At 43.0% G+C, this 15,901-nt stretch overlaps 1 protein-coding gene across 1 annotated transcript in view; it reads left to right on the forward strand.

Moving 5' to 3' along the window:
• Positions 1-15,901, forward strand: part of SPAG17 (sperm associated antigen 17) — a 481,673-nt gene that overhangs the window by 408,018 nt on the left and 57,754 nt on the right. The window contains exon 30 of the mRNA XM_063956879.1: positions 11,020-11,174. Coding sequence (XP_063812949.1) covers positions 11,020-11,174 — 155 coding nt within the window. The remainder of the gene's footprint in view (positions 1-11,019; positions 11,175-15,901) is intronic.

Genomic DNA, 15,901 nt, shown 5'->3' on the forward strand with positions numbered 1-15,901 from the left:
TACAGAAATGTGTTACTTGTAATCATCCCTGTGAATGAAACATTTTATATACAATGTTTCATAACTATAATAAATCAATGATTTTAAACTTTATGTTGTTGTACACTTGTGATTTTCTTTCAAAAGCAAGGATTAGAAACCAAGAACAAATCAGATCATTATAAATCATAAGATTATTTTATTGTAACACAAAAAGCATATTTACAGATACATAAACGTAATATTATAACAAATGTATTCAGATCAATGTTTAAAGCATTTATATACAATGATTCATAACTATAATAAACAAACTTTTAAAAAAACATTATTACAAAGTCAATGCTTAAAATCAATATATAATAGAAATAGATCATAGGCTCAGCCACGGTGAATCCTGTAACATTTCTACAGTTCGTTTTCTAGGCATTAAGTAGCCATGAGTCGTTGTTAATCCGGGACTGCTTATAACATTTAAACGTCTTTTTTTATATGCATCTAGATCTGGTGTTAATAAATAGTCATCATCAATGGTGCGCGTTTCTGCTTTTAAACGTTCTAGGAGCATTCTGTTTGATGCGTTGCCGACTACAGTGGACGGAACATTTATTTCAGCCATAGCGTGCATAATTTCACTCCACCCATGCGGCATTTTACGGCTCGACACGCTGTGGCTTTGCGTGATGTGTCTTATTAAATCTAACATATTGGATCCCTGTACAACGTTACCTTTATAGAGAAACTCGCCTTTGGCGTTCCAGTTTGTGATGTGTTTCGATCCTGTCATTTTACTTAAAATAATTTCAGAGTTCTTCCTATATCGGGCATTAACACCATCCACAACATCATGATAAACAATGTCAATTCCGTCTGGTTGATCAGAATTGTTTGTTTGCGGTTGGGATGTTATTTTGGGTGTTAAAAGAGTTAAAGATGACATTTCTCTATCAGCTTGCTTACTCAACACCATATATTTCTGCAGAGCGGCTGTATAACGTTTAGCTTTATCATATTCCGATAAATTATTATTCTGTAGTATGTTTATGATTTCCACATCCAGACCTTGCGTGACTGTTTTACGTATATCATCGTTACCCGTTTTGTTTTGTAAACGTTCTATCTGTCGCTGCGGAACCAGGTACATTTTCTCAGCGTATTCCATCAGCGATTAGTCAGAAGACCTGTTATTAACGGAATAGCAAAACCAAGCAAAGATCCAATAAAGCCACCAGATTGTTTCACCAAGCGTTTCTTTTTACCAATGGCGCATTTCTTATCACAAAGCGATTTTATAAGGACTCGCTTCTTTTTAAGGTATCTCAGCTGACGTTGTGACAAGGGTATTTTACCTTTAAGTATATTGAGGGCTATCTCGCAAATTGTTGTTACTAAATCGTTTGAAGCGGTTGATAGAATAGCTTTTCTTTGAGTCGGTGTCGCCTTTATTAACGCTTTTAAAAGCGACCAATTGCGACGTAAGCGCATCGACATGTTCGCTGTTAGTGGAACTAAGATAAATGACTAAAAGTTGTAGAATTACAGCTTTTTAGAAGCACGTTTTTTAAGGACATACGCTACTGGTGTATCTGGTGGAAATAAACCACTTCGTAAACGGTACTCATCAAGCGTATTGTTTCTTAAATCAACCAGTAAATACCCATAAGGGGATCTGGTTGCATCTTCAAAAGATTCTAAAAAGAATCTTGATTCACCCGGATACATCTGTCTAGCCAACGTTGCCACTTGCAATTTATCCCTAGGGTTTTTGAAAAGAACCATATATTTTGTATTTAAATGTATGGTTCTGCTCTTTTTACCCTGACAAAATACATTTTGCACGAGGTACATGATGCTCAGATTTCTATGGTGTACATACTTTGTGAAAGCTTTTTCAATCTCTGAATTATTACTAGCCGATTCCATCAGATCATCAACAACCGCTAAATTAATCCTATCAGAGGAAAAAAGTTGGTCGTCGTTAAAAGTCTCAGGTAGACCCTCTATAAAACGAATGTTTGGTTTTACGGATGTTGGCAACCTATGTATGATCAGCTTCTGCGTGATTATCCAAACATTCGTTTTATAGAGGGTCTACCTGAGACTTTTAACGACGACCAACTTTTTTCCTCTGATAGGATTAATTTAGCGGTTGTTGATGATCTGATGGAATCGGCTAGTAATAATTCAGAGATTGAAAAAGCTTTCACAAAGTATGTACACCATAGAAATCTGAGCATCATGTACCTCGTGCAAAATGTATTTTGTCAGGGTAAAAAGAGCAGAACCATACATTTAAATACAAAATATATGGTTCTTTTCAAAAACCCTAGGGATAAATTGCAAGTGGCAACGTTGGCTAGACAGATGTATCCGGGTGAATCAAGATTCTTTTTAGAATCTTTTGAAGATGCAACCAGATCCCCTTATGGGTATTTACTGGTTGATTTAAGAAACAATACGCTTGATGAGTACCGTTTACGAAGTGGTTTATTTCCACCAGATACACCAGTAGCGTATGTCCTTAAAAAACGTGCTTCTAAAAAGCTGTAATTCTACAACTTTTAGTCATTTATCTTAGTTCCACTAACAGCGAACATGTCGATGCGCTTACGTCGCAATTGGTCGCTTTTAAAAGCGTTAATAAAGGCGACACCGACTCAAAGAAAAGCTATTCTATCAACCGCTTCAAACGATTTAGTAACAACAATTTGCGAGATAGCCCTCAATATACTTAAAGGTAAAATACCCTTGTCACAACGTCAGCTGAGATACCTTAAAAAGAAGCGAGTCCTTATAAAATCGCTTTGTGATAAGAAATGCGCCATTGGTAAAAAGAAACGCTTGGTGAAACAATCTGGTGGCTTTATTGGATCTTTGCTTGGTTTTGCTATTCCGTTAATAACAGGTCTTCTGACTAATCGCTGATGGAATACGCTGAGAAAATGTACCTGGTTCCGCAGCGACAGATAGAACGTTTACAAAACAAAACGGGTAACGATGATATACGTAAAACAGTCACGCAAGGTCTGGATGTGGAAATCATAAACATACTACAGAATAATAATTTATCGGAATATGATAAAGCTAAACGTTATACAGCCGCTCTGCAGAAATATATGGTGTTGAGTAAGCAAGCTGATAGAGAAATGTCATCTTTAACTCTTTTAACACCCAAAATAACATCCCAACCGCAAACAAACAATTCTGATCAACCAGACGGAATTGACATTGTTTATCATGATGTTGTGGATGGTGTTAATGCCCGATATAGGAAGAACTCTGAAATTATTTTAAGTAAAATGACAGGATCGAAACACATCACAAACTGGAACGCCAAAGGCGAGTTTCTCTATAAAGGTAACGTTGTACAGGGATCCAATATGTTAGATTTAATAAGACACATCACGCAAAGCCACAGCGTGTCGAGCCGTAAAATGCCGCATGGGTGGAGTGAAATTATGCACGCTATGGCTGAAATAAATGTTCCGTCCACTGTAGTCGGCAACGCATCAAACAGAATGCTCCTAGAACGTTTAAAAGCAGAAACGCGCACCATTGATGATGACTATTTATTAACACCAGATCTAGATGCATATAAAAAAAGACGTTTAAATGTTATAAGCAGTCCCGGATTAACAACGACTCATGGCTACTTAATGCCTAGAAAACGAACTGTAGAAATGTTACAGGATTCACCGTGGCTGAGCCTATGATCTATTTCTATTATATATTGATTTTAAGCATTGACTTTGTAATAATGTTTTTTTAAAAGTTTGTTTATTATAGTTATGAATCATTGTATATAAATGCTTTAAACATTGATCTGAATACATTTGTTATAATATTACGTTTATGTATCTGTAAATATGCTTTTTGTGTTACAATAAAATAATCTTATGATTTATAATGATCTGATTTGTTCTTGGTTTCTAATCCTTGCTTTTGAAAGAAAATCACAAGTGTACAACAACATAAAGTTTAAAATCATTGATTTATTATAGTTATGAAACATTGTATATAAAATGTTTCATTCACAGGGATGATTACAAGTAACACATTTCTGTATACATTTAGCCGTATAACGACTCAAACAATGACTTTTCGGCAAGCGCCTTACAAACATTGCAACTAAACGGTCATTACATTTTGTATCAATACTAAATCGGGACATAATCTCATCATATTTGTTGTTTTTACACATCATAAATATAAAGTAAATACAATATTGACCACATACAGTGCTTGAAAAATCTTGTAACTGCCGGTTTTGGTGACAAATACTTTTTGAATTAAAATGTAAAAACTTTATGATATTCTTTGGGAAAATGTCACTGTCCGGCGAGAGACCGTAGGAATCAAAAAAATAACAAATACCGTGTTCATTAAAATAAACAGCCAACCAGTGCTCACCGGGCTGTCCACTACTATGCGTATTGATTACAAATGCGCTGGGGTATTGCGTCAGTTTATCGGTAGGCAACAGATCACACGGATAAGTACCTTTAAAAATATTCCGTGTGCTTTGCGCAGCATACAGAACACAATTTATCTGTAATGTGTTCATTTTTCAGCAAACGCTGTTTTAGTTTATTTCATTTATAGATAATCGTACAGCACATCGCGCCTTTGATTAATCTCGATGATGTTATCAAATAGAGCGTATATTATCACGTTGACTGTCCGGTCCAGTGCTTCTGCGAAGCGGAATTCGGCGCGTAGATTCCCTGTTCTTATCAGGGAAAGGTGTTCTCCACACTCCTGTTCAGGTGAAAGATCAAAAGCAAATAGCGTGTAGCCTTTGAGGTACTCTTCGCGGTCAATCAGTATACCATTGTCAGATTTCTGTTTATTTGTGATCTGTATGAGTGACATATACTCTCTTACAGCGTTACCATGTACAAAGTCTGGTTGAAATGGCTTGGCGGGGTGCGGCGTTCCATCCAGATAAAGGGATGCAAAACTTACATTTTTATGTTCAAAGCAAAGGGGATTCCGGTTATGGACTCCTGAAAATGATTCGTTATCCACAAAGCCAACTATGACAGTTTTCGGCACTTGACCTAAAAATAGATTTTCTAGATTAAATACTCTACTGCCCGTGGGTACGCTGTAGATTTTCATCCCAACGCGGTCAATCGCGTATTTCGCATTGCCGTTTAGCAGAGCCTGCGCATGTCCAATACGCACGGCCGGTGAAACCTGTACTCTTTTCACGAACAGGGACGCCGCTGTGATCTGTATTTTAAAGGCATCCGCGTCAGCCGACATTAAGCAGAATGCGTCTTTGTTTCTGGTAAGTTTAATCTTCAGGTCAACGGCGTTTAAAATTAATTTATGTTGATGAAAAAGGTCGCAATGAAGTGGTCCTAGCAATTCAACAGTACGACTCTGCTCTGTCGCTTCTGCTCGTTTTTTGAATCCCGTGTTTGGTCCGGCCAGCACCGTGTTGTTAAATTCTCCAGCTGAATCTTTGTAAAATAATCCTGTTGTGTGTTTTGTTGACAAAGCGTCTGAGCTGTAATTCAATATAGTCTCAATGTATGCTCGGTATGCGTAAAGATTGTTGGATTGTGATATGAGTCTATCACCCAAAGTTACATCCACTTGGTTGAATAAAGTCGCTATGGGGTAATTAATAAGTGCGACCCGCGCACCTTGCGGTATCGGTGTGTTATCAGTTCGTACAATCTTGCACGTCACGTACAGCATTGTGTTGTTCAGATCATAGTAGTGCTCACCGCTGGCCGCTATATAAAACTCTAGCGGTGCTGTGTCTGATAAAGCCGCTAAAGGTTGAACTTCAACGTATAGACTTTTCTCTATGCTAGTTTGTGTTGGGGGTACGTCAAAAAGATCCAGCTCAGTTTTTGCACATTCAACGGACTCGTGGTGTATGAAAGACATGTTTAAAAAATATCACCAACGGTGCACTTCGGCTTTCTCTTCTTCTTTGAGTTGCGTCGTCTCTGGTTTTTATTTAAAAAGGGTATGTCCCAAGGCGGAAGTGATGTTACATGTTTCCGTTTTCTTTTAGACACACCTTTTCTTGTATATATTAGGCCAGCTCCATCTTGTTTTGCTTGGTTCGACTCGTGTATTTTACTAATTACAGCCGATGTGGCTTGTCCGATAACATCTTTCGCTATATTACGTGCCGCGGTCTTCATATGCGGTTTAGCTAACTCTAAACCTCTCCGGAAAAGAGGAACAGCTTTTCTGAAAAGACTTCGAAAAATACCGCCTAAACCGCAGCCGTACATGTACGCACTGCCGTGAAAACCAGGTAATCCATTACCAGCTTGTGTATTATAATATTGTGCGTAGAGTTCCGGATCACCATAATTTTTAACAGCGACCATTCTGTTTAGTTAATAAATATCGTTTTTGCGACGTCTGAAATGTAGTTTCACGATCACTTTACCAAACTTAAATGATATGTTCTTGTTCTGGTCATCCTTTATCTCTATGGCGACTGTGTCAAAATGCGCTTTGCACAAAGGTACGTAATCGGGCTTCTCATAACGTATTGTGATCACTTCATTGTTATATCCCTTAATTTCAACTGTGCGTAGTAGCGGTACGTAGCTATCACCTACCCTCTGATGTTCGATAATGTCAGTATACACATACAGCGTATATTGGCCCCCCTTGATATCTGCGCACGGTTTAGAAATCTTAGTTTTAGGCTGTAAACCAAGTATACTCGTCAGTTTATCACCCGCTGAAAGATGATACAACCGCTTACTGTCGCATGTTACAATACGTTCAAGCGGATTGTACACTAGCCTTAAACCACCATCCAGTTTATGATGTTCAATTTCTGCATTGATTACAATCAGCAACTCATCAATTGTTTTATAAAATCCGGGTTTAACGCACACTGTTGTGAATTCCACAACTGAATTGGTTAGCATAACGTCCTGTGTTATTTGTAACCTACAATCCTGTATATCCAGAGTATTCCATGTGTGCGGGTATTGTATCTCTGTAAGAGCGACTTCCCACTCACCGCTTAAGTGTATCGACTTTGCAAGCTTTGTTGTATAGTTAGATATCTTATTCTGCGGGAAAGTGTAGGCCGAAGCATTGCTGGGTAAAGTTATGTAAAACGATTTGTCATCCATAGCTCGTCTTGTTTAGAGGGTAATGCGCTTTATATATCTTTTAACTCAGCTGTCGCTACCCAACTGTTAAATTTTGCAGGGTATCCGCGCCACTTGACTAACGCGTATTTTCGACCTCTAACTGTCTTATTTTTTAAAATCTTTTCCACTTTGTAAATTCTATTATGGTTTTTGGGAATGCATTGTAGTTCTTCAGAGTAAAAACTGCCTGTAATGGTTTCGCCGTAGAGATCCGCCAACTTATAAAGCGGCTTAACACCTTTAGTGTTCACATCCTGTATGACAAATATTTCCTCAGAAAAATTCTGTTCATACCCTTTCTGAAATATATCCTTATATTTGGATATGCGCACGTGTTCACCGATGTTAAAACGTGGCGCTTGTTTACCGTATTTAAAGTAATCGCCGTACACAGTCTTGAAAATCCTCAAAGCGTTAGAGGGCTTCACTTCAAACGGTGCGCACTTAATCGTTCTGTGGTACGTGTTATTGTAGCTGCATATAAAGGCCTGTAAAACATCTATATACCTGTAAGTGTTATGCGCTGTGAAATAACGCCACATCCGTGTTTTTAAAGTTCTATTAAAGCGTTCTATGACAGCCGCCTTTACATCGTTATTAGTCGTAAAATGGTGTATATCGTATTTTTCTAACACTTTTTTTAAGGTTTTGTTTAGAAACTCTTTACCGCGGTCGGTTTGTAGATTCTTTGGTACGTAACTCTGTTGAAATATTTTTTCAAAAGCAATAGCGACAGATGTAGCATTCTTAGTCATTAAGCTTTCAGCCCACGCCCTCTTACTGAAAATATCGATGATTGTTAGTATGTACTTAAATCCATCATTGTACTTTGCAAGGTCTATGAGCGAAACCAAGTCGCATTGCCATTGTTGATTTATACCCGATACGCAGATCATATTCCTTTTATAGTTTTTCCTGACCGGCTTATGTAATGTATAAGTATCTTGTTTTTGCAGCCATTCTTTAATATCGCTCCTTTTAAACACTTCTTTATTCGATGCATAAAACTTATCAATGCCGCTATAACTCCCCGGTTTTAATACAGTGTAATACGCATTCTTCATATGATTTTTTCGGTTAGCAGTCTGTTGTAACACACCGGATATTTTGTTCACAGACATAGCAGTATACACTTTTATAGATATCACGCTAGAGACCAATAAACAGCATTCCTAGCTCGCCCGTTTGTTTTATAAATCATCTGGAAATAATATACAACATTGCATCATCGGTGTTAATACACAAAGCACTTATAACTGATTTGTAGGATTATTTCATATAAAATACCAGCAGAAGGGAATGAAAAGTGGGCGTATCAGGAGGCTTGGTTAGGGGAGTGGTTAAGGGTGGATCTGGGCGGGGTTAGGGGAGGATCTGGGCGGGGTTAGGGGAGGATCTGGGCGTGGTTTGCATAATTAGGGGCGTTCCCACCTGTCAAAAATGAGTTTGACGGAAAGTGGTTCGCTTTACTACTTATGCTATTACCTGCTCCCCCCAGTGTATGCTATTACCTGCTCCCCCCCCCAGTGTATGCTATTACCTGCCCCCCCCCAGTGTATGCTATTAACTGCTCCCCCCCCCCAGTGTATGCTATTACCTGCCCCCCCCCCAGTGTATGCTATTACCTGCTCCCCCCAGTGTATGCTATTACCTGCTCCCCCCCAGTGTATGCTATTACCTGCTCCCCTCCAGTGTATGCTATTACCTGCTCCCCCCAGTGTATGCTATTACCTGCTCCTCCCCTCCCAGTGTATGCTACTACCTGCTCCCCCCCCAGTGTATGCTATTACCTGCTCCCCCCCCCCAGTGTACGCTATTACCTCCCCCCCCAGTGTACGCTATTACCTGCTTCCCCCCCCCAGTGTATGCTATTACCTGCTCCCCCAGTGTACGCTATTACCTCCCCCCCCCCAGTGTATGCTATTACCTGCTCCCCCCCAGTGTATGTTATTACTTGCTCCCCCAGTGTATGTTATTACCTGCTCCCCTCCCCCCAGTGTATGCTATTACCTGCTCCTCCCCCCAGTGTATGCTATTACCTGCTCCCCCCCAGTGTATGCTATTACCTGCTCCCCCCCAGTGTATGCTATTACCTGCTCCCCCAGTGTACGCTATTACCTCCCCCCCCCCAGTGTATGCTATTACCTGCCCCCCCCCTCAGTGTATGCTATTACCTGCTCCCCCCCCCCAGTGTATGCAATTACCTGCCCTCCCCAGTGTATGCTATTACCTGCTCCCCCCAGTGTATGCTATTACCTGCTCCCCCCCCCCAGTGTATGCTATTACCTGCTCCCCCCCCAGTGTATGCTATTAACTGCCCCCCCCCCCAGTGTATGCTATTACCTGCCCCCCCCCAGTGTATGCTATTACCTGCTCCCCCCAGTGTATGCTATTACCTGCTCCCCCCCAGTGTATGCTATTACCTGCTCCCCCCCAGTGTATGCTATTACCTGCTCCCCCCAGTGTATGCTATTACCTGCTCCTCCCCTCCCAGTGTATGCTACTACCTGCTCCCCCCCCAGTGTATGCTATTACCTGCTCCCCCCCCCCAGTGTATGCTATTACCTGCTCCCCCATTGTACACTATTACCTCCCCCCTCCCCAGTTTATGCTATTACCTGCTCCCCCCCAGTGTATGTTATTACTTGCTCCCCCAGTGTATGTTATTACCTGCTCCCCTCCCCCCAGTGTATGCTATTACCTGCTCCTCCCCCCAGTGTATGCTATTACCTGCTCCCCCCCAGTGTATGCTATTACCTGCTCCCCCCCAGTGTATGCTATTACCTGCTCCCCCAGTGTACGCTATTACCTCCCCCCCCCCCAGTGTATGCTATTACCTGCCCCCCCCCCAGTGTATGCTATAACTGCTCCCCCCCCCCCGGTGTATGCTATTACCTGCTCCCCCCAGTGTATGCTATTACCTGCTCCCCCCCCCCCAGTGTATGCTATTACCTGCTCCCCCCCCCCAGTGTATGCTATTAACTGCTCCCCCCCCCAGTGTATGCTATTACCTGCCCCCCCCCCAGTGTATGCTATTACCTGCTCCCCCCAGTGTATGCTATTACCTGCTCCCCCCCAGTGTATGCTATTACCTGCTCCTCCCCTCCCAGTGTATGCTATTACCTGCTCCCCCCCCCCCCCAGTGTATGCTATTACCTGCTCCCCCCCAGTGTATGCTATTACCTCCCCCCCCCCCGTGTATGCTATTACCTGCTCCCCCCAGTGTATGCTATTACCTGCTCCCCCCAGTGTATGCTGTTACCTGCTCCTCCCCCCAGTGTATGCTATTACCTGCTCCCCCCCCCAGTGTACGCTATTACCTACCCCCCCCAGTGTATGCTATTACCTGCCCCCCCCCATTGTATGCTATTACCTGCTCCCCCCCAGTGTATGCTATTACCTGCTCCCCCCAGTGTATGCTATTACCTGCTCCCCCCAGTGTATGCTATTACCTGCTCCTCCCCCCCCAGTGTATGCTATTACCTGCCCCCCCCACCAGTGTATGCCATTACCTGCTCCCCCCCAGTGTATGCTATTACCTGCTCCCCCCAGTGTATGCTATTACCTGCTCCCCCCAGTGTATGCTATTACCTGCTCCTCCCCTCCCAGTGTATGCTACTACCTGCTCCCCCCCCAGTGTATGCTATTACCTGCTCCCCCCCCCAGTGTACGCAATTACCTCCCCCCCCAGTGTACGCTATTACCTGCTTCCCTCCCCCCCCCAGTGTATTCTATTACCTGCTCCCCCCAGTGTATGCTATTACCTGCACCCCCCCCCCAGTGTATGCTATTACCTCCCCCCCCCCCCCCCCCCCAGTGTACGCTATTACCTGCTCCCTCCCAGTGTAGACTTGTGTGAGTATCCACACTCCGCATATTTCTGTGTCCTGCGCAGGGGAGATCCCACAGAGCATCAGGAAGAGAGTGAAGTTTATCCGGGTGGAGAGAGCGGAGTTTACCACCATGATTCTGAACTGCGAGGAAAACACTGCGTGCGCCGTGTCTGGTGATGGCACCGAGATCCTGGCAAAGCCGCAGGGAGCTTATCTGGTGAGTGCACATAGATTGTCAGCTCAGTTGGCCACTCAGTCACATGCATTATTGTGTATGAAAAATAGTAATTCTAGCTGACCGGGCAAAGGTTTGCTGGGCGGAACAGTTTACCCCTTTTCTCCCACTAAGGAGTGGAATTTGGAAAAATCCGTCTGCTTAGTGGGTTGCTGCAAATAACTGTCACAGTTTCCAGACCACCCAGCAGGTCACATGTTCCAGGTCACCCGGCAGATGCACAGGGATAGTTCACCAACTGTCAAGTTTTCCAGAGCACACTGGTGATGCATTGTAAATGGCAGGATGATGTTTTGCCACCTAACTCAGAAACAAAGCAACCAATTACAACACCATTATTTTTCTGCAAAACTATGGACCAAGACCTTTAATTTGATGTGCCCGCTCAGACAACGGCATCATAGAGAGAGGTCACTCATAAAAGTCGTCCTTCTGCTAAATATATATATTAAAATGTAGCTTATAGATGTCAGTCGCCCAAATGTGCTAATGTCAATGTGATGTTACGTATGTAGTGACAGATGGAGATTATATACATATATGCTGGCAGCGGCCATTTTGATCTCTCACAGCAGCTGGTACAGAACAGGCAATATGGTATTCATATGGGGCGCCCAAGATGGCTGCCTCACCTTTTGTATGCTCCTGATCATCTCCATAAAACAGCTTAAATTCACCACAACTGACCTATGAATCATCATAAATATCCAAGGACTTACCTTTAACTTGTACTACTCTACGCGGGCATCTCATCAAAACCAACGGATTGCATTCCTGCGCTGAGATACACACTGGATTGAATCCTGGACTGAATCCTCTGCAAACCTCCACTGAGAAATCCTTCAGTTTAGCAGCTGCTGCACTCTGCATTGGACATTGCCCAGATAAGGTACTGTGGATTACAACCTATCTTTGGCTACATCTAGCCCCTCACTTAGACATCATCCACCTCTGTTCTCTGAGCAACTAATAACTGACTTATTGCATTAATCTACTAATATCAGTATATTCAGGCTCTGAATTGCTGAAGGCTCACTGTTTCAACTCAGGATCCATTTCCCAGGACATGTTATCACTTCCCCCCACACACAAGAAACCTACTTCAAAGGCCTCTCACACTGAGACTTTTCACACCTACACAGTAGGAATTGGCTTCTAACACCTTCCCAAAAGTCTGCCTATGCTAGGATAATTGATTAAATCAGCAGCTATTTTATTTATCACTTGCTTCAAATATACCCAATAGGTTATAGCAATAACTTTGTTCATAAACCCATTAGAATTTTGGATCAAATACCGATTGGGGGAAAACAAAACACAAAAAGGAAGAAAAAAAAACAAAAACAAAAAAACACTGCTTTCTCTCCCTCTCTCATCATCATATGCAGCTCAAACTCATAGTAATCTGTCATTGATGACCAAATGTATACATATTGCTCCAGCTTCATTCTTTCACTCCGCCCACCACGTTCTGCAGTTCCTATCACACCATCACAGGCTTCTATTCTCCAATCCCTTGGCATTTTAAAAAGAAAACACAGGCGCATTCGTGGGAAGCGAGCAGGCAGGAAACTTATTTCCCCCGGTAACCATCTACGTCCTTTGCCCACCTGCTCACCCCCATACACAAAGAACAATCAAATAGAAGTAATACCCAAAAGACGGCCCTATGTTTGGAAGGACAGAACTGTCAACTCTCGCTTTGTGACCCCCATACCCAGAGCTCCTGCACTTAACATAAAGAAAACTGAAGGCCCTCTGGTATGCCCAATCAGGTCAGTCCTTTGTAATGCCAGATCTATAAGAAACAAGACTGCAACAATTGCTGACCTTATTGAATCTGCAGATCTAGCCTGTATTACAGAGACCTGGCTAGACGAAAATGCAGCACCTATATTGGAGGCTGCGGTACCAACAAACTACTCTGTCATCCACAACCCAAGACTGGACCGCAGGGGTGGCGGGGTGGCTATCTGCTTCAAAAAAGAACTTAAACTTAGGGTCCACCCTATTGAAATTACTCGCTCATTTGAGTGCATTGCTGCCCAGAGTTCGACAGGATTAGGTTTCAGAGTACTTCTCATCTACCGGCCACCTGGAGATGGAAAGATATTTCTACAAGAAATTGCAGACACTGTTGCTGGCCTGGTTCTGGAACATCAAAGATGGCTCATCCTCGGGGATTTCAATGCATGGGTGGATGATGAGCTCTCACGCCTTGGCCAAGACCTCCTGTGCACAATGAATGGTCTGGGCTTCACACAGATAATTCCCTCTGCCACACATAAAAGTGGTCACACTCTTGATCTTGTCTTTCAGATTGGATTAGAAGTCACTGACCTAAAAATAAACCCAGTCATCTGGTCAGACCACTACTCCCTCTGGTTCTCAGTTGCAACCCCTCAAATAAGATCTCTGCCCGTGGAGTTGACCAGGTACCGTCCAAGGAGGGGTATGACTCCCCAGGCTCTTGCAGCAAATATGGATCTCTCTGCTATACTGGGTGCCTGTGAAGATCCCTGTTCCCTAGTCCGTTATTATAATAGGGATGTTAAGGCTGCAATTGATATTATCGCCCCTGTGCGTATAAGACCTCGTAAACCACATCGTCAAGCTCCATGGTACGACAACAGTGTTAGTGAGCTCAAGAAAAGGGGGCGTAGACTGGAAAGACGATGGAGGAAGACTAACCTAGTGGATGACAAAATAAAACTAATAAAGCATAACGAAGAATATCAATCGACAATCACTCGCAAGAAATCACAGTTCCTGTCAAATGAGATCACAGCAGCAAACAATAGGCCAGCTCAACTTTTCCGCACAGTGGAGATGCTTTGCAAGCCAGCATGCCTGCAGACTGATGAGACCCTTTCCCAAGCAAGATGCAACGAGTTTGCAAACTTCTTTGCAGATAAAATATCCACCATCCGGGCTGGAATATCCACAGTGCCATCAAAGGAGAGCCAAACTACAAAGCCTGCCAATATAAGCTACCTGCCTTCATGGACCAGCTTTGACCCAGTGGATGTAAAGGACACTGCTGAAATTGCTCGGATTTTGCGTCCCACCACCTGTGGCCTGGACCCAGCCTCAACCAAGCTTCTAATAGGTTGTACGGATATAATCGGTCCTGTCTTTGCAAAAATTGTTCAATGCTCTTTGCAGACAGGCATTTTTCCTGGACCCCTAAAGGAAGCAATTGTTAGACCACTTCTTAAAAAACCTAATTTAGATCCCGACTGCATGTCCAACTACAGACCGGTATCAAACCTTCCTTTCCTAGGAAAGGTTATTGAGAAAGTGGTTGCAAATCAACTGGAAACTCGCCTGACAACCCATGATATTTATGATCCATTTCAATCAGGATTCAGGAGAAGACATAGCACTGAAACAGCCCTGGTGTGTGTGTTAAATGATCTTCTGATGGCAAAAGACAGAGGTGACTGTTCAATATTAATCCTTCTGGATCTCTCGGCAGCATTTGATACCGTGGACCACGGGCTTCTGATTGAGCGACTGATACACTTCTGTGGTCTGGATGGCACAGTCCTAAACTGGTTCAAATCATTTCTCACAGGCAGGTCACAGAGAGTATCATCTGGATTATACTCATCACCACCAGTGCCATTGCCATGTGGTGTCCCACAAGGTTCTATACTATCCCCCATGCTTTTTGCAGTATACATGCTCCCATTGGGCGAAATAATCAGGCGCCATGGCCTGGTCTACCACTGCTATGCAGATGATACACAACTGTACTTGTCCTTTGCTCCGGGCACTGATAACCCAGTAGCAACCCTGAATGGCTGTCTAGCTGAACTACAGGAGTGGATGAGCGCCAGTTGGCTGCGACTGAACCCGGATAAAACAGAGGTCCTTATAATACGACCGCAACATCAAAGGACAAGACTGCAGCATAGCCAACCAACTGGACTTACACTCGGGGATTCAGAATTACAGACCAGTGATCATGTGCGGAATCTTGGCGTTGTCCTGGATGATGGCTTGACACTTAAACATCAGATATCAGCCACAATCAAATCCTCATTCTTTCACCTGAGGAACATAGCCAGAATCAAGCACCTAATTCCCTCAGATGATATGCCAAAAGTCATACATGCATTTGTATCATCTCGATTAGACTACTGTAATGCCCTCTACCTTGGTCTACCAGCAAAAGAATTGCAACGCTTACAGCTGGTGCAAAACACAGCTGCCAGGCTGTTAACCAACCAGCCCCGTTCCAGCCACATAACACCCATCCTCTACTCCCTTCACTGGCTGCCTGTAAGATGGCGAATCCTCTTCAAGATTGGCTTACTGAGTTTCAAAGCATTACATGACCAAGGCCCAAGGTACCTGAAACAGCTTCTGATCCCATACTGCCCCACTCGATTACTGCGATCTGTAGATGAAGGACTTTTAGCAGTACCTAGAATCTACCGTAATTCATCTGGGGGTCGAGCTTTTAGTCATGCGGCTCCGACTCTATGGAACTCACTTCCCAGCACAGTGCGAGAGGCCCCAACTATAGAATCCTTCAAAAGTAGACTCAAGACTTTCCTGTTTACTCAAGCATTTCCATAGTGTCTCTTTTAGTATCTTCATGCTTCTGTATTTTATGAAAAATGTACTTCATTATTTTTCTGTACTATATTATGCTGTGTATCTGTTAAGCGCCTTGAGTCCTATTGGAGAAAGAGCGCTAT

Source organism: Pseudophryne corroboree, chromosome 2 (genome assembly GCF_028390025.1).
Source record: "Pseudophryne corroboree isolate aPseCor3 chromosome 2, aPseCor3.hap2, whole genome shotgun sequence".
NCBI classification, from domain to species: domain Eukaryota; kingdom Metazoa; phylum Chordata; class Amphibia; order Anura; family Myobatrachidae; genus Pseudophryne; species Pseudophryne corroboree.